Source organism: Pelophylax lessonae (assembly GCF_965119305.1).
Source record: "Pelophylax lessonae genome assembly, chromosome: 1".
NCBI lineage: Eukaryota > Metazoa > Chordata > Amphibia > Anura > Ranidae > Pelophylax > Pelophylax lessonae.
Window position 1 is genome coordinate 597767498 of NC_138768.1, and position 20615 is coordinate 597788112.

The following is a 20615-nucleotide window of genomic DNA, read 5'->3' on the forward strand; positions in this document are numbered from 1 at the left end:
AAAAAAAAAAAACAGGGGGGGGGGTGTTAGATTTTTTAGAATATATACAGTATATCAGTGGTCCTCAACTCTGGTCCTCAGGGCCCACTAACAGGCCAGATTTTAAGTATTACCTTGGGGGGGATACAGACTAGAATACTGCAATCACTGAGCAGCAAATTATATCACCTGGGATGTATTTCAGTTATCTTGCAAACCTGGCCTGTTAGTGGGCCCTGAGGACAAGGGTTGATGACCACTGCAGTATATTAGACAACGCGTTTTGGGGGTGAATCTCCCCATTGGACACGCAGTCAGCGTGGGGTTGATTTACTAAAACTGGAGAGTGCAAAATCTGTGCAGCTGTGCATGGGAGCCAATCCGCTTCTAACTTCAGCTTGTTCAATTAAGCTTTGACAAAAAAAAAAAAAAAGGCCGATAGGTTTTCCATGCAGAACTGCGCCACATTTTGCACTCTCCAGTTTTAGTAAATCAACCCCATAATCTAACCTTTCTCCAGTGTCCCAAATTAGAAGGGGAAAAAAGTAAATAAAAAGTTTTGACTAGGAGGTACACACTTTAATCCAAACTACAAAGAAAAGCAAGGAACTTGTAATCTTGAATATGACACTTAAAAGTAGAATTCTAGCCTAGCACTTACTAGTTTTAAAAATGTCCTTCAACTTATACTACCTAGCCCCCTCCTTCAAACTTATACTACCTAACCTGTGTAAAAAAGGATGTATTTATTTACCCATTTTTAGTCTGCTCCAATCAGGTCATGTGATCCCCATGTGGGTGAGCGTCAGATGCAGGGGAAAGGTGGGATAGTTCAACAGGTAGCAGGATGGGGGGGGGGGGGGGGGGGACATTTTTTACCATATTCAGTGTTAGGCTAGAATTCTACTTTAAATGAAGAAGTCAGGGTTAAATAACACCCCAGTCCAAAGTAAATGTATTATTTACATTTATACACAAGGCACCATTTAAATTAGATTTGCTCAAAACCATTTTAGTTTATGGCACCAAAGGCTATGCAATGTAGTCACTAGCTTTGTACACGAGATCAATTGATCGCGTTTTTATATAGGACTAGGCTTATCTAATAAATCTGATCCAAGTTCTCTCGCTAAATAGATAGTAAACCAGAAGCTGTGTTATACTGCAAATAGGACAAGCATGAAAAAGGGGCATAACCCCATAGTGTATATTGGACCAGATACTATAAGCCTCCAAACTAGCCGATAATCAAATACACCTATAGCAGGCCAGATTAAAAAGGAGAGAAAAAAAAAGGCATCAAAAAGGCAAAAAAAAAAAATTAAGAAAATCGGATTTAGCTGCCGTCCGTCTTCTCCTTATCAACTAATATAACTTTAGCCATGATAATTTGTACTTTTGTCCAAAAGGGCCAAAGTCTGGGGCACATTCACCATACACGGGGAATGGTTCCAATTTCCGCCAAACTTTTTGGAAATTGGAAACTGAAGAGATAAACATGTGTAGCAAGGAGGGTGTACCGTATCACAGAGAAGACCTTGTAGCCATTTCTCCTGTGCGGCAACATTCAGTAAGCCCCTAAATAGCAATTATAATCTATCTATCTATATATCTATCTTTATTTTTTTAATTATTCTCAAATGTAGACTGCAGTGAGAATGCAACTATGCCATCTTTTTAATATGTTTTATAAACATACAACATGAAAACAGCTTTTGAATATATTAGTGTTCATCAGAAAACACACAAATGTTAAAATGACGTGACATGGGACTTTCTAATATGCAGTAAAAGTAGCAATGAAAACCAATTAAATTGGGCTGTATACGACCTGTGACAAATTCCACTTCAAGTCCTTGAAAAGTCTTTCCCTCACAACAGCATAAAAAGTTATTTTAAGATTGTGCTGTGAGGGAGAATTTGATGCTTTTACAGAAATTCTGCACTGCAGGCCTCTTTGGAAGGTGGTGACGTGACCACAGCATGCTGCTACACATGATGTACAAACAGACTGGCAAAAAACATAGGCACACACACACACACACACACACACTTACTTTTAAAAGCATCTGTAGCCCCAGGTGCATGGTTTTTATCTGGATGAAATTTTAGAGCAAGTTTCCGGTAGGCTTTCTTTAAGTCTTCTTCTCCAGCATCATTACTCACACCCAGAACTTCGTAATAGGTTTTACAGCTCTTTATCCTGCAAAATGACACACACTTAGTATGGTAAATCATTGGCCACTGGGCCAAAGTCTGTCTACACACTGACTGACACTAGTTCTGAGGCTTCAAAACAGCTACAAGGATTTCACAACAGAAGTGTTTGAAAATATGTATGTACTTCTTTCTTGAATACATTTGTACCTTGATGTATGCCTTGTATCTCACAAAAGTAAGTATACCCTTCACATTTTTGTCAATATTTTATTATATCTTTTCATGTGACAACATTGAAGAAATTACACTTTGCTACAATGTAAAGTAGTGAGTGTACAGTTTGTATAACAGGGTAAACTTGCTGTCCCCTCAAAATAACTCAACACACAGCCATTAATGTCTAAACCACTGGCAACGAAGAGAGTACTCCCCTACAAGTGAAAATGTCCAAATTGGGCCCAATCAAGTGAAAATGTCCAAATTGGGCCCAATTAGCCATTTTTCTTCCCCCTGGGGTCATGTGACTCGTTAGTGTTACAAGGTCTCAGGTGTGAATGGGGAGTAGGTGTGTTAAATTTGGCGTTATTGCCCTCTCCCTCTCTTATGCCCTGTACACACTATCAGATTATCTGAAGACTTTTGTCTGCAGACTTACCAAAACCATATAATACGAGGTCAAACCTAAACACTTTTAATTTGTATGCAATCCGGCAGGCCCTTGCACTACATAGAAAAGGTAAATCTGAAGACAAAAGTCTTCAGATAATCTGATAGTGTGTACAGGGCATTACTCTTCACTGGAAGTTCAACATGGCACAGAACTCTCTAAGGATCTGAAAAAAGAATGGTCGCTCTACATAAAGATGGCCTAGGCTATAAGAAGATCGGCAAGACCCTTAAACTGAGCTGCAGCACGATGGCCAAGACCATACAGCAGTTTAACAGGACAGGTTCCACTAGAACAGGCCTCGCCATGGTCAATCAAAGAAGTTGAGTGCACATGCTCAGTGTCCTATCCAGAGGTTGTCTTTGGGAAATAGACATATGAGTGCTGTCAGCATTGGTGCAGAGGTTGAAGGGATGGGGGGGTGGGGTGAAATCAGCCTGTCAGTGCTCAGACCATACGTCCCACACTGCATCAAATTGGTCTGCATGGCTGTCATCCCAGAAGGAAGCCTCTTCTAAAGATAATGCACAAGAAAGCCCGCAAACAGTTTGCTGAAGGCAAGCAGACTTATGCCTCGTACACACGCAACGATTATCAGCCGACCGATCGTCCGACTTTTGTCCAGAGTGGTGTTTTGTTGGTTGGAATGTGCCTAGACTGCACACAAATTTTCTCGGCCAACAAAAATCTACTTCAGAAGTGATGTCATGTGCTGGTTTACTTTCCGTGTGTTTTTTCTTCTCTGAGCATGCCCAGTCTTGCTCATCAGATTTTTGTCTTTCCCGAAATCTGTACTGACTGACGGAAAATCGGCCGCTGTGTTGACGGCCAACAAAAATTTTATAGCCTGCACACCAGATTTTTTTCGGCCGAAAAGTCGGTGTCGGTTGTCGGAAGCATCATACTAACAAGCCGAAAATCGGCAGATCGGACGCTGGCCGAAAATTCCCGGCCAATAATCGATGCGTGTGTACGGGGCTTAAGGACATGGATTACTGAAACCATGTCCTGTAGTCTGAGGAGACCAAGAAACGTATTTAGTTCAGATGACATACTGAAGCAGAGCATGATCACCTCCCTTCGGAGACTGGGTTGCAGGGCAGTATTCCAACATAACAGCCCCAAACACCTCCAAGACGACCACTGCCTTGCTAAACTAGCTGAGAGTAAAGGTGATGGACTGGCCAAGCCTATTTACCATCTGTGGAGCATACTCAAATGGAAGGTGGAGGGCTGCAAGGTCTCTAACATCCACCAGCTCTGTGATGTCGTCATGGAGGAGTGGAAGAGGACTCCAGTGGCAACCTGTGAAGCTCTGGTGAACTCCATGTCCAAGAGGGTTAAGGTAGTGTTGGAAAATAATGGTGGCCACACAAAATATTGCCACTTTGGGCCCATGTGTGTAAGTATAATTTTTTTTTTTTTTTAGATTTATATAGTGGCTAGGGGGGTAAAACTTATGGTCAGTTTTTTTTGTCTTGATCACCCAAGTCACCAGGGAATGAAAGTGAGGGTATGGCTCCATTCACACTAGCAAGACTCCAAAGTCGCATGATTTACAGTGCAAAGTGGATGTGACTTTCCACTCTCTGGATCAAAGTTGCATCGAAGTAGTGCAGGCACCTTTTCAAATTTGCACCAATCTGAACAGGTGCCATTGAAAAGAATGGGCTGCAATTTATCATGCAACTTTAACGTCCAAAGTCGCACAAGTGTGAATGGAGCTTAAATCCAACATTTTGAGCAGGAATAGAGTAGACCTTTTCCAATGTGGACACTTGTTCCTGTGGCAACTGCCTCAAAGAGGATATCTCACATAGGAAAGAGGTCATTTCACATTCCGTTGAGTCTATAGGACAGAAAGTGAAGGAAAAAACCCCCAAATGAGACACAGATGGCAAAAGATGAACAACAGCAATTTTAACCCTCTTCTACTCTTTTTTTTTTTTTATTGTGAACAAAGTAATCTAAGTAGTCCTTAATAAAGTCATGAGATCCTTGCCTTTAGAACTTGCCAACACAATATGTATAATGAGCATTGGGACAAATGAGCACTAGCCCAGACAGAGGGTCGGGGGTCATGCAATCTCAAAAGAGACAATCAGGGGATAATGAAAACTCCTCCTACACACTTTAACCAGACACTGATAGAAGTCACAAAACTGCTATATACTGCTGATGAGAAAAGGTATTTAGCAGTTTATATTTACTAAAATTTTTGCATTTCCATGTTCCATGTACTGTGGGAGACTAGAAAAAGTGAATGCAAGCTCCTGGGTTTAGTAACACTTTAATAAAAAAGTTTTGATCATCTGAGGTGAAATTTCACTGCTGGTTACTGCACTTTGGACTTCACAGTTCTTCATTCAGCCACATTAAATAGAATGTGCTTCGTATTTAACCTGCACAAAATGTATTATGGGTGTTGCACTGAATGGCTGCCTAGATGATATTTAACCGCTTGCTGACCGCTGCAAGTACATATACTGCGGCGGTCAGCCCCGTGCAGGCAAAGTGACGTGTATATATACACACGTCACTCGCCTGTGAGCCAATAGGGGGCGGGCGTGCGCTGCCGGAGGCGGGCTCCCGCCCCCGCTTGTTCACGGACCCCCCCCCACGCGTGTGAGGGGCGGACCAGATGTCCGCCGCTCACTCACGATGGCCGGTTACACCGGGAGAAAGGCAGGCGGCTAATGTAAACAAAGCCGCCTGGCATTCTCCCCTGTGTAACAGCAGAGATCATACGGTCCGGCTATGTAGGACCGTATATCTCTGCTGTTACACACACAGCCACATCCAATCACAGTTAGAATCACGCTCCTAGGGACACACTTAACCCCTCCTTCTCAAATAAAGTTAACCCCTTCACTGCCAGTGTCATTTTTACAGTAACAGTGCATATGTATAGCACTGATTACTGTAGTAATGTCACTGGTACCCCCAAAAGTGTCAAAAATGTCAGTCAAGGGTCCGATCTGTCCGCCGCAATGTCGCCGCAATAATGGTATATATATATTCCATTATCTCTGCTTGGTCTGTGTGAGTGACACTGGTGGACACCGATAAGTTGCACTGGTGGACACTGATTCGTGGCACTGGTGGACACTGATTCGTGGCACTGGTGGACACTGATTCGTGGCACTGGTACGTGGCACTGGTGGACACTGATTCGTGACACTGATACGTGGCACTGGTGGGCACTGATACGTGGCACTAATGGACACTGATACGTGGCACTAATGGACACTGATACGTGGCACTGGTGGACACTGATACGTGGCACTGGTGGACACTGATACGTGGCACTGATATGTGGCACTGGTGGACACTGATTCGTGGCACTGATATGTGGCACTGATATGTGACACTGGTGGACACTGATATGTGGCACTGATTGACACTGATTCGTGGCACTGATACGTGGCACTGGTGGGCAGTGGCACTGGTGGGCAGTGGCACTGGTGGACACTGATACGTGGCACTGGTGGGCAGTGGCACTGGTGGACACATACGTGGCACTGGTTGACACTGATTCGTGGCACTGATATGTGGCACTGGTGGGCAGTGGCACTGGTGGGCAATGGCACTGGTGGGCAGTGATACGTGGCACTGGTGGGCAGTGGCACTGGTGGACACTGATACGTGGCACTGGTGGGCAATGAGGAAATGAGTAAAAAAAAAAAAACAGAAAAGGGGAATTAGGTCACAACACATCATTCTGATTGGCCAAACACAAAGTAGTCTGTCATATAAGTCCTGCAAAACAATTCACAAGTCGCGGTAAAGTCGCTCCGACATGGGGCGACTTTATGGTCGTGGCAGTGTGAACCGGCTCTTAGGGAACATTTGACATGTTAATTGTGCCTAGTTTTCTTAAAAATCTACCTTTTGTTTGGAATTCCTCCTGAAAAATAGCAGTGCACTTCCTGGTATGGAGTGCCTGGGCACTCCTGGCCCCATAGCCTGATCACTGCACTGTATGTTTGCAGTGTGACATTAAGTCCTTAATACCTCTCACTGTTAGTCTCAGGAGATTTGGAGGGAGATTAAGTGATGTCACTATTGTGCTGCTCACTTCTTGCTGGAGGCATACCTTGCCTTTACCAAGATGATCATCTTCCCACAGAGACAGGAGCACAGAAGGCATAATAGGTCAGTAATGGAGAAGAAATGAGCTGCAGGGAAACCAGACTGTCAAAATGATAGTAACGAGTTTCTGTCCTAATACGGCAACTGTATTCACACCAGTTGCAGTGGAACAGCTTTGGGTAGTTTTCTAGCACAGTCCCACCATAAGACAAGGCAAAATGTGAACAGCGCGTTGTGCTGAGATTGGCACATCGGCACTGCAGTGATCTCGCCAGACTGCACCACACACCATCCTCTGGTCATCTGACACAAGTATTTATAAACCATGCTCCGAGGTGGGATAGGCACCTTTCACACGAGGAGAAGGATCGGGTCCGCTTGTCCATTTTTCAGGCAGACCCAATCGGACCACCTATTGTTTTCTATGGGGAGGCGGATGTCAGCGGACAATTGACTGTTTACACCCGCCTGCATCTGATCTGATCAGCCAAAAACAGACGGATGGGGATCTAGCAGATCGGATGGAAACAGTCCGTTTCCATCCAACCTCCCCATAGAGAGCATCAAGCTGTGTCCGTGTCTGCTCTGCATAGCTGAGCGGACAAGGACCTGTCATTCGCCTGCACAGCAGGGATCAGCAGACAGATCCCCTGCTGAGCAAGGGGATCTGCTTGACGGAGTCCACCATGTGTGAAAGAGGCCTAAGGCAGATACAAAAGTAACATTATTACTTTTCATCTCCATATAACATCAGTTGAAGCTACCTAAAAAAAAAAAAAATTTTAAAAAATTATTTAAATCAATTTTACTCCTTATTAATTCTTAATTTACCCTATTGAATTTTCTTCCCCTTAGCTAAATATTTTCCTTTTTTTTTTTTTTTTTTTTAGGTAGCGTTGCCTAACAACAAAACAAAAAAAAAAAAAAAAAAAAATCATTTTACGTGAAAGTAACTTTGCAATGCAATGCCTGTTCCTTGTATTTTTAGATTACATTTTTATCTATGTAAGACTTACAAAACTAAAAATTATTTTTGTAAGACAATATAACCAGAAAAAACACGGTCCTAAAAAATAAAAAGGATTTTTGTATTACTTTGTGTTACTATAGATCAGCAAAGTTATTGCCAAATAAAACAGGCTTATAGCACTATGTAAAACTTGCTCTGGTCCTTAGGCATTTACAGGTGTAAAGTGCTTAAAAGGGTAAGATGCAAACTTGTGAATATAGGCTTTCATTTTAGTGAAAAACTTTAAAAATCTCCAGCAATACAGATCATTTTTTCTGGCGACAATCATCCAGAGATCTTTCGTATTAATCCTGATTTCTCTACTCTTTAGACAACAGAATGTTTGACTCAGATGAGCACATTTCTTTAGGCTGTGATCTAATGACTAAGGTTGGTGAAGGAGAACATCTATCTCAAAACACATAGATTTCATAAACTGGACTGTTTATTCTTTATAGGAAAGGCCCTAACCTTGGGCTTTCCCAAAACTCTTATTATCGTTTCATTTTGTCTGTTCTAAAACCCTGTGTTCACATCTACTGAAGGAGGACATAAAGAAACATCCCTAGGTATACCGATAGGCTCTTGCAAACAATTGCAGAAGAAACCAATGCCACATGGATTATGCAACCCTTGCAACAGTATTGCAATTGCCAAAGGACAGAAGCTTCAACAATCCTTTTTTGCCACAGAAAGAAACCTTTACTAAAGTGTTAACTCAAAAAAGAAAAAAATCTTAAGATCCTATTCCTAACAGCACAGTGCTTGTGCTGCGCAATTCTTCTCTTCCTAACCTGTAATAAACCTGGTTGATCCTGCCAGTCCCCCTCTGCAGACCACCGTAATCATGGCTGCTGAGCCCTGACTACCGTGGTCAGCTTACGGGTCTCCATCATCCGCAGCCCTGGTCTCTCCTATGACAGTCTCTGCCCCCTCCCTTCCTGTCCGCATGAGAGTGTTTCCTCCCCAACCCTCCACCCTCTATTCTGCTGCAAAATGCAGCACATTTCAATGTATGGAATGCAGATATCCAGCCATTAACAAAACTGTATGTGTTTGTTAGCTATGAAAGAGAATCAGGAGGGACAGAGATTCCCCTCTAATGGTTGGCTGATGTCACAGGGGATTCTCAGTCCCTCCAGTTTCTCTCCGTAGATCGAGGTCAGCCAGCACAGGGGAATCTATTCCCCGGTATTTATCCTTTTCATATCTAACAAAAACGCATACAGTTTTGGTAATGGCTGGATATCTGCATTACATACATGTAAAGTCACTTTAGTGACTTTACAAACACTTTAACCACCGGAGGATTTTGCTGTCTTACGTCCAGGCCACTTTTTGCGATTCGGCGCTGTGCGACTTTAACTGACAATTGCGCGGTCGTGCAACGCTGTACCCAAACTAAATTTACGTCCTTTTTTTCCCACAAACGGAGCTTTCTTTTGGTGGTATTTGATCACCTGTGCGATTTTTACTTTTTGCTCTATAAACAAAAAAAAGAGCGTTTATTTTGAAAAAAATAACAATATTTTTTAAAAAAATTTTTATATGAAACCCCCCCCCCCCCCCCAAAAAAAATGTAAAAAAAAACAAAAATTTTTTTACATTTTTGGCCAATTTGTTTTCTGCTACCTATGTTTGGCAAAAAAAAAAAAAAATCACAATAAGCGTATTTTGATTGGTTTGCGCAAAAGTTATTGCGTTTACTAACTAAGGGAAAGATTTGTCATTTTTGGTGTTTTTTTTTTTTAACGAGTAATGGCGGCGATCTGCGTTTTTTTTTTTTGCGGGACTGCGACATTGCGGCGGACAGATCGGACCCTTGACTGACATTTTTGACACTTTTGGGGGTACCAGTGACATTACTACAGTAATCAATGCTATAAATATGCGCTGTTACTGTAAAAATGACACTGGCAGGGAAGGGGTTAATTTTATTGGAGAGGGAGGGGTTAATGTATGCCTTGTGCTTACTAACGTGTGTGGGGGGAGGTGACTGAGTGACACAGGGACAGATCGCATGTTCAGCTATGCTGAACACTGCAATCTGTCACTCCTTGTCACTTAGGAGATCCGCCCTGTTTTCACAAGCGGGCGAATCTCCAAACTCGATTCCCTGACGATCGGGGAAGAGCAGCGGTGATCGCCGCCGCTCCTCCCCTGGCCAGACTCCCGCTGTGACTGAAAACAGCGGGAGCGCGCCTCCGGCGGCGCGTGAGCGCCGCCTACAGGGGGAGGAGTCCAGCGACGTAGGTCTAAACGTCGCTGGACGGAATCGAGCCACTTTGCCGCAGTACGGTCAACGTGACCGGTCGGCAAGTGGTTAAAAAGATTGTTATGTATACAACAGGGTCAATCAGCAGACCAGTACAAATAAAATTTAGTGCTAGTTCAAACCACAAAAACATCCTTTCAGATCCATTCAGGATGTGTTGCATGCATGTTTTTAATGCGTTTTTGCTGCGTTTCTGTTTTTGCTGTAATGTTTTTCTAGGGATTCACTGATAGACCGGTTGCAGAAAATGCAGAAAATTAAAATCGGGCAAAAATAGGGTTATTGGCTTTTTGTCGATCGAAAGAAGGTGCCGATAATGGCCGAAAATAAAATTAATTTAAAATTTGATTTATTTATTTTATTTCCCCCGACAAAGTGCATCCTGAATTTTCAGTTTTTTAGTCCAGAATTTATTTTTTTTACCGTACTGGGGTCCGGTGCATTTTACAGTGTTCCAGTAAAGTTCTGTGCAGGGAAAAATGGCGCATGTTCTACACTTTTTTTTCTGGAACCGGAACGCACAGGAACTGCAAGCATTGGTGTCAACTATGCCATTGAAAACCATGTAACCTACTTTCTATGCATTTTGAAAGCAGAAAAAAGCAGAAAAAAAAAAACAAACAAACACTGGAAGCCATGTGGTGTGAACTAGCCCTAAGGCTCCGTTCACATGTAGGCGTTTTTGGGGAGTTTTTCTGCTCTAGGATCAGCTCTCAAAACGCCCAACAAGACAAATGCTATTCATTTCAATGGCCCTTGTTCACATCTGAGCGTTTTGACGCTGTAAGCAAAACGCCAAACGCTCAAAAAAGTACATGAGCTTCTTTTTGGGCAGATTACAGGCGTTTTCCATTGGTTTCTATTCAATCTAAAAACGCCTGCACAAAAAACGCCTGTAAAAACGCCTGTAAATCGCGGTAAAAATCGCGGTAAAAAACCGCGCGAAAACGCTACGCTCAGGTGTGAATGTAGCCTAAGGCCTACTTGTATATTAATTAAATTAGCAAATGGAAATGTTGTCTGTAGAAAAATCCACCGATAGTGCAAAGTGCAAAAAAATCTCCTTTGAAAAGGGTAACTAACTGATCTCTGGTATATAACCACCACCGATGAATGAAGTAGGTAGGGGCTTACCAGATGGATAGGACCCAATAGAGTATACACTCTTTAGGTCACTCACGCATATGGAAAAAGATGTAGTTGTCACTGTATTGCTGACGCTGAGATGCCTTCAGTACTCGGGGACCACCTACAAACACAGCGTGTCATCCATATGGTATAATCAATGGGTAACCACTAATGACCACAGCCGAGATATCCTCCACAAGAGCTCAATAAAATAGAAAGCTCACATAGTGTGTACCAGTAAAAGGAACCATTAATTATTAAAAATTAGGAACACTACAGAATGGATGATAAAAAAGCGCTTGCAAATAGTAGACAGAAATGATCGCAACACCTGTAGCTGATCCAGACATCATCTGGGGCAGTGCTTCTCAACTCCTGTCCTCAGGACCCACTAACAGGCCAGGTTTGCAAGATAACTGAAATACATCACAGGTGATATAATTTGCTGCTCAGTGATTGCAGTATTCTAGTCTGCATCTCCCCAAGGTAATACTTAAAATCTGGCCTGTTAGTGGGTTATGAGGACAGGAGTTCAGAACCACTGCCCCAGATGTCTTGTGAGACGAAACGCGTTAGAACGATCGCAACACCTGTAGCTGATCCGTCTACTATTTACAAGTGCTTTTTTATCATCAATTCTGTAGTGTTCCTAATTTTTAATAAATGGTTCCTTTACTGGTACACACTATGTGAGCTTTCTATTTCATTGAGCTCTTGTGGAGGATATCTCGGCTGTGGTCACTAGTGGTTACCCATTGATTATGCCATATGGATGACGTGCTGTGTTTGGAGGTGGTCCCCGAGTACTGAAGGCGTCAGCAATACAATGACAACTACATTTTTTTCTATATGCGTGAGTGTATACTCTATTGGGTCCTATCCATCCGGTAAGCCCCCTACCTACTTCATTCAAAGGTGGTGGTGGTTCCAGCGTCCAGATCCCCTGGGCAGAATGCTGCCAGGGATGCCTCCCTAACCAATCAGACAGGCTGGCATCTATGGTGACCACTGTCCAATACAAGAGGAGGAAGGGTTTTCCAAACCGATGCACCGGAGAGCGAAGCCACCATATCAGAGACTCATTTGTTCCCCAACTCAGCCATATCTGATTGTCCAGAGTCTTGTCCCATTTTGTCAGAATCTCCCTTTGCAGGGACCTCGTATGGAACTGTGCAAACGGAACCGCCTCGATGGTAGTCACCATCAGTCCCAGCACCCGCATGCAAGTCCAGGGAGATGACCATTAGTTGGACAGCAGGAGGCGAGTTGCAGCCTGCAATTTCTGGAGTTTGTCAGAGGAAGGAGAACTCTGGCAAAGTGCCGAGTCCAGAGTCAGGCCCAAATAATCCAGCTTTGTGGAGGGAACCAGGGCAGACTTTCGAAAATTCAGAATCCAGCGAACTCCCACAGAATTCGTATTGTGATCTCCAGGTTCTCCACCAGAGCAGAGCGAGACTCCACTCGCAGAAGGAGATAGTCTACGTAACCCAGTAACGCGATCCCCCACTGGCATAGCAAGGCTAGCACCGGAGCCAACACTTTTGTGAAGACCCCGAGGAGTGGAGGCTAGACGAAAGGGTAACGCTACAAACTAATAATGCTCCTCTCCCACAGCAAAGCAGAGAAAACGTTGGTGACTGGCACATATTAGAATGTGAAGATAGGCATCTTTGACATCTACAGAGGCGAGGAAATCCCCCTGGTGCAGAGATGCCACCACTGTTTGAATGGACTCCATTCTGAACTTCTGTACCCGCACAAAGCAGTTTAGCGCCTTGAGGTCAAGGATTGGATGCACTTTGCCTTCCTTCCTGGGGACTAAACAGGTTTGAGTAAAATCCCTGAAAAGGTTCCGAAGTTGTAACTGGAACAATCACCCCTTGAAGGAACAGGTTTTGTACCGCTCCATACAGACCTTATAACAAGTGTGGGGACAAGCGCAGGTTGGAAGGAAAAAAACCTTGCCGGGGGACAAGAGCCAAACTTGATCTTGTAGCCGGACCAAATGACTTTGTAGACCCACTTGTCTTGCACCAAGGAAGTCCACTGGTCTGGAAACCAGCAAAGATGTTCCCCCACCCCCGATATGGGTGAGGGCGCACCTTCATGCAGAAGGAGCTTGTCCAAGGGTCTGGCTTGCATGACCAGGTTCATTTGGATCTGACAGAGGCCCTGAGAGGCTTCGAGCCCTTGTCGGTTGGCCCTGAGGAACAAAAAGAAAAAAAACAAAAAAAAAAAAAAACAAACACTTCTTATGAGCCAAGAGGCAGGCCCACATCTACAACGAGGTTCCTTGCCCTTAGTAGCCTGCGAAAGAAAGGTACTCCCCCCCCCCCCCCGCTAGACTCTTTATGATGTCATCCAGGGCATCTCCAAACAGATGATCTCCTTGAAAGGGAAGATCAGTCAAGGCCTTTTTAGAAGTCTGGTCCGCAGACTAGTATTTGAGCCAAAAGACATGCTGAAGGACCACCGCAAAAACAGAGAGGCGAGCCATAAGGGGAGCCGCGTTCAAAAAAGAAACACAGATAAACTGCAGCCCCTGGACCAGCTGGTCCGCCAGCTCAGCAAAGGCAGGGGGAGCTGTTCTCCCTCCAGGTCACGGCGTAGGAGCTTAGCCCACTTGGTCAGAGTTTGTGAAACTAGGGCAATGGTAAATACCGGCCTCATTGCCAAACCAGCTAAGGTATACATAATGCGGGCCCACAGCCTCTGCCTTCCGATCAGCTGGATCCTTAAAGGCCGGGGACTCTTCCACTGGAATCATGGTTGCCTGGTTTAATCTGGAAACTGGAGAGTCCACCACCGGTGGCACAGTCCACTTCTTAAGGAGGGAATAGTAAAGCGCTTCTGAACCCCACGGGGATCCTTTGGTCGTCCCCACTCTTTAGCGACAGGTCTGTCAAAATAGGTGGGGAAAGGAAACACCTTTGCCGCTCTGGATTGCTTGTGAGTGCCAAAAGGGTACCTGCGTCTCCGTCACACCTTCAGCTGCGTCCTCCATCTTCAGGGTTTTACGCACAGATACAATTTAGGGGGCAGCACAACTCATTGGTCAAGAATGACAGGAGCTGTGTCTGTCAATGAACGAAAGAGAAAAAATATTTGATGGGATACAACCTGCCAGTTGAAGCTGCTATGAATTCTTTTTCTCTCTCTATTTAACTTTAGAGTTCTTACAGGAGATGCATTTCCCACAACCATAAAAACCTGATTATTCTTAGGTGGGTCCACTATTCCCAGGGCTAGTTTAACCCTTAAATTTAGTGCCCTTTTATATACAAATTTAGGGACAGTGGGTAACACTCTACCTAAAACTTTATCTTTAAAAGGATTGTAAAGGCAGAAGGTTTTTGATCTTAATGCATTCTATGCATTAAGATAAAAAAACCTTCTGTGTACAGCAGCCCCCCTAATACTTACCTGAGCCCCATCTATATCCAGTGATGTTGCAGGAGTGTCTCAGCTCCCCTGGATTCCCCTCATTGGCATAGACAGCAGCATGGCACGTTTGGCTAACTGGCTTTGCCAGAGGGGACAGGGCCGGGTCGCAGCTCTGTGTCTGAATGGACACAGGGAGCTGCATCTCAGCTTGGGTGCCCCCACAGCAAGCTGCTTGCTGTGGGGGCACTTAACAGGAGGGAGGGGCCAGGAGCACAGAAGAGGGACCTAAGAAGAGGAGGATCCGGGCTGCTCTGTGCAAAACTAACTGCATAGAGCATGTAAGTATTACCAGGTTTTTTTTTTTTTTTTTTTTTTTTTTTTTAAAACAAGACTTTAGTATCACTAAGTAGGATATTCCAGTTTCTTTTTTTATTTTTACAGAGGTTTTCTACCTTATTCTGCACACTATAATCCAGGATAATTCTGAACCCATCTTTTGGTTTACTCCCCTCTATTAAATATGTTAATTGAGCGAGTTATTTAATTTATTGAGGTGAGCAAGCATTATGTCTAGTGAACGAGTTACACCTGTGCAAGATGAGTGAAAACACCAGGTGTTGTATTCATTACGTTTTTATTATTACTGAACCGTGATAAAAATTATTGGGGAAAAAGTCCTTTGGAACAAGTGGACACATTCACATTGAAAAAAAAAAGATTTTTGGGACTTCCATTTGTTTTATTGCGCTACACTGCACATACAAACAATAGCCTCAGGCTGTAGGGCTAGTAAATGTAAAGATAAAAGGTTTGCCGCTACTCCGGACCAGCCAAGGTGAAAACAATATGGAGCAACCTCAGCCTACAGGTCTCCAACACATCACCCACGACAGTGGTGTGGTGGAGACATGTAGGCTAAGGCCACTCCTTCTCGTTTATTCACATGGGCTGGTCGAGAGTAGCGACGAAGGGAAGCAAGGGAGGGATCTCCAGCTGATTAACAGCCTCAGCTCGATTTCTGTGTGCAGGGGGGTGTGTCTCTTCCATCCAATCAGCTCTCCTCACTGATGTAACTTGGTCTTCGCCCCTTGCTTTTCCGAGCTAAGAGATCCTGTGTAAATGCTGCACTTTCAATGGATGTAGTGGAAAGATGGCTGCAGATAAACAGGTACAACTTATGTAGGAAGATTTGTTTCACTTCTGTGTATCACCTGAGGCTAGTCATTTCACTCACCTTAAGAGTATTTAATATTAAAAACAAATACAGTGGCATCATTCATATACATAAACAAGAGGAATAATTCAAAATTAAACAGTGTGTGTTAAGTATCACTTTAACCACTTGCCGTCTGCTCACATTGCTGCTACTGCAGCAATGTGGCTCATTATCGTCCAGCGACATAGTACTACGTCGCTGGACTCCTCCCCTTGTGGGCGGTGCGCGCGCGCCGCCAGAGGCTCGCTCCCGCTGTGTTCAGTCACTATCGCCGCTGCTCTTCCCCAATCATCAGGGAATCGAGTGTGGAGATCCGCCCACTTGTGTAAACAAAGCGGGCGGATCTCCTAAGTGACAGGCAGGGTCAGATTGCAGGATTCAGCATAGCTGAACATGCGATCTGTCCCTGTGTCACTCAGTCACCTCCCCCCACACATGTCAGTAAGCACCAGGCATACATTAACCCCTCCCTCTCCAATTAAATTAACCCCTTCCCTGCCAGTGTCATTTTTACAGTAACAGTGCATATTTATAGCACTGATTACTGTAGTAATGTCACTGGTACCCCCAAAAGGTTCAAATATGTCAAGGGTCCGATCTGTCCGCCGCAATGTCGCAGTCCCGCAAACCAATCAAAATACACTTCAAAAATTTAAAAAAAATTTTTGATTTTACATTTTTTGGGGGGGGGGAATTTCATATAAAAAACGTGAAAAAAAGTTATTTTTTCAAAATTTACGCTTTTTTTTGTTTATAGCGCAAAAAGTAAAATTCGCACAGGTGATCAAATACCACGAAAAGAAAGCTCTGTTTGTGGGGAAAAAAGGACGTAATTTTGTTTGGGTACGGCGCAATTGTCAGTTAAAGTCGCACAGTGCCGAATCGCAAAAAGTGGCCTGGACGTAAGACAGCAAAATCCTCCAGGTGGTAAAGTGGTTAAAGGACACCTGTACAAAGTGAAACATTTTTTAAAAAAAAAAAAAGTGTCTGCCAAAGAGTGTAATTGGATTGAATGGGACCTGCAGTAATCAAACATGTAGCAAGTTTTTGTCACTCTTCAGACAGCCCTCTTCAAAGTCCTGGCCAACACTCAGAATGCTGTAGATCACCACAAGATAAAGGAGGTTACACTGTGTAACCAAAGTATAGTGACATTCAAATCGAAGAGAAAGCCTGGTGGTTGGTATAAAGTCCTTTCAAAAATGCTAGTGGTCTTTGGCCATCCCTGAGCGAATACTTTCGGAGTCAATAACCTGAAAAATTATTCAGAAGAGCAAATGACATCAGGACATTTGATCTTCTAGTTCTAGGTCCATGACACAAAGTATTCAAGCAAATGTATCAGCGTGACAACCTGGTAACTAGCATTTTCACAATACGAGTTCAACAGCAGCAGCTTATATTCCCCCCTGACCCTTTCCTTCCCTGAAAACCGAACCTGTTCATTTCCCACGCTGACCATATAAATAAATTCCCACTCCCCATCACTCCATTCAGCCACTGGGAGGGAAGAAAGGAAAACCTATGTAAACTCATACAGGGCTGAGAACGTTATATTCATGTGATAACACCGAGGGAAAGCAACAAATCTGGGTCAAATGCCCCATTTCATACCCAGAACTCTTTCATACTCTTTGTTCCCAGTAGGTGAGCGGAGGAGCAAAAGGAAGGTTAGGTGCTAAGGAAAGGGGTAAACCGATTCACTGTAACACCCTCTCAATCGTGTAAGTAAATTGGAAAATTTGATTAAATAACAGATGATCTCTGAAGATGCAAGTATTTTCTAGGACTCATGCTCCACTTCAAAGTTTTCATCAGAAAAGTATAATTACCTTTGCACGCCTTCCATCTGTTCCTTTGTGCAACTCTTTCCAGCATCACCAGCAACATTTTCCTTCTCTGCATTTTGCTTGAGTTGCTCATCTATATTGGAAGGCTTTGCTGCCTGGGGTCCATTCCTTGTTGTACCATCATCTTTTTCAAGTTTTGCCAGCAGTTCTTAAAGATAAGAAAATAAAAATATATACAAAATCTGTGATTTAAATGAAAGGACAACAGCATTAAAGTAGGACTAAAAGCAAAACCTTTTTTTTTTTTTTTAACATTTGGATAGAGTGGAAAAGGATTAGAACACCTGCCAGTTTTTATTGCTGTCTGTGTCCCCGTTAAGGAAATTCATTCTCTCTATTTGTCCGTTTACCGTTATCATTGAAAGTAAAGAAAATCCCATATTTTGGGTTGTTTACCGTTATCATTGAAAGTAAAGAAAATCCCATATTTTGGGTTGTTTACCGTTATCATTGAAAGTAAAGAAAATCCCATATTTTGGGTTGTTTACCGTTATCATTGAAAGTAAAGAAAATCCCATATTTTGGGTTGTTCCCAGAAACAAAAAATAAAGGGGACAACTTTTAATGAGGACACTAGTTCATGGTGACCTGGGCCCCCCTAGGAACTCCCCTAATTTTCAGGGATTTCCTCTCACTTCCTGTTTGGCAATGGATCAGGAAGTGAAGGTAAATCTCTGCATTGAGACGCGGATGGCGAAAAAAAAAACTGACCAAACATTTTTTTGCCTATAGTTCTACGTTAAAATGTGTACCAGAGCTTGGTGATCATTGTTAGTTTCTTAGCATGGGTACCTTGCAGTGCTTACTGTATGAGTTACAAGATTCCACACACTATTCTCCCGGCTGTTTTCAGCAGCTGCCCACCATGGTTTATTACTCATTTCCTCAGGGGGACGAACTCTGACAGCAGACATACAAGGAAGAAGTCATATTTCAACAGCAAGGACCCAAAGGGTCCCAACAAGGAAATGGTGTCCTAAGCTTTAGCGCTGTGTTAGGGACAATTTTAGGGTGTGTGCTCTGCATAAACAGAGAAGACCACATCCATGTGTAAAGCTGGCCATACAGGGGTCAGAATTCAGCCAGTTCTGTAGGGACCTGATAAATTTTAATCCATGTACTGATCAACTTCTGTTCAACCACCTTGTTGGAAAATTTCTGTTCGATCAGTGCCATAGACTAAAAATTGCAGTGCTGATCTGTGTATTCTAATGGTGAGGAAGTCTCACTGCTGTCACAATGCAAAGACACACAGGGAGTATTTCCCCCATCCACGTCAAAATGTGTGGGTGGGGGAAATTGGGTCACTTTTTTGGTTCAGCTTGCTGGTTAAAGGAAAAATCAGACTCCTTTATGGACAGCCTAATGCCCCATACACACGTGCAGATTATCTGCAGACTTTTGTCTGCAGACTTACCTTTTCTATGTAGTGCAAGGGCCTGCCGGATTGCATACAAATTGAAAGTGTTTAGGTTTGACCTCATATTATATGGTTTTGGTAAGTCTGCAGACAAAAGTCTGCAGATAATCTGCACGTGTGTATGGGGCATAAGGCCCTTTTCACATGGGCTAGACTCCAGCAGTGGATCTGCCTGCTCAGTGGGCAATCTGTCCACTGATCCCTGCTGAGCAGGCGAATGTCAGGTCCTTTTCCGCTTTGTATCAGCCCACTGTTCTCTATGGGGCGGTCAGATGGAAACAGACCACCTGTCCGTTTCCATCCAACTGTCATCTCATCCACCAGACAGATGGGGAATGGATGCCCATTTGTCTGTTTTTAGCGGACAGGATTGAATCGGATGTTGGTAGGAGTCAACAGACACCTGTCCGTTGACATCTGCCGCTCCATTGAGGGCAATGAAGGATCGAAACGGACAGGTGGACCCCATTGGCCTGCTTGTATGAAAAGAGCATGGGGGGGGGGGGGCTGCGCATATTGTACAGGGGAAAGCACAAAAATGGGGAGGGGCTTACTGTACAGTGGAATGAACAGTTAAAGCTAGTTAACACCATAGCGCAAGTCATACAACGTCTTAGAGCACATGTTACTGCAACGCACAGTAAATGTGACTTACAGTGCATTGTCATTCAAAGTTAAATTGCACCTTAAAACACCTACCATGTACTGCAACAAACCCCCGTTAGGGCCAGGTCACACTGGTGCGATGCTGGAACCCTGCAAATCCACTGTACCCGACTCTCAGGCAGTTCACACTGCAATATGCAAACTGCTGGAAGTGCCAATACAAAGTTAATGACACCCCCAGATTAGCTTGCATATCACAGTGCGAACTGTCAATTCGTACGGGAATCGAATCACATGGGTGTGAACAGTCATGCGATCCGATTAAGGCACGGACCAAAAAAAAGGGTCCTGCACAAGTTTGGTCCAAATGCAATGTGAATTCAGCCATACAATCTGTATGGCTGAGTCTGCATCGCACAGGCATCGCATGCGATTTTCACAGCAGTGCGGTGCGAATCACATGCAGTGTCTGACATCGCTTCAGTGTGAACCGGCACTGCAACACACAGATGCATATGCTCTACACTGTGGTGTGCTTATAGAATCAAAGGACTTCTTTTTGCAATCAGGTGCATTATTGTAAATGAATGGACTGCCGAATGCAGCACACCTTAACATATATGATGGCATGAATGGGCTGCCTAATGCAGCATGCCCCAACCCATTATAATGTGAATGGAAGCTTAAAAGAAAAGTACAGCCAAAGCTCATGGATTCCATTAGCTCAGCAGGGATTGCCCTGTTGATTCCAGCTGAGCAGGCAGATGATGGGTCCATCTTCGCTCACTGTGCCCCACTGAAGGAGGCTTTCTGGGGGAGATCAGATGAA

The 20615-nt window shown here is 43.8% G+C and overlaps 1 protein-coding gene across 1 annotated transcript in view; it reads right to left on the bottom strand.

Moving 5' to 3' along the window:
• The window catches only part of DNAJB14 (DnaJ heat shock protein family (Hsp40) member B14), a 60071-nt gene that overhangs the window by 26317 nt on the left and 13139 nt on the right, over positions 1 to 20615 (bottom strand). The window contains exons 2-3 of the mRNA XM_082243199.1: positions 17743 to 17908; positions 2037 to 2182 (exon numbers count right to left, since the gene is read on the bottom strand). Of these exons, the coding sequence (XP_082099325.1) occupies positions 2037 to 2182; positions 17743 to 17908 (312 nt within the window). The remainder of the gene's footprint in view (positions 1 to 2036; positions 2183 to 17742; positions 17909 to 20615) is intronic.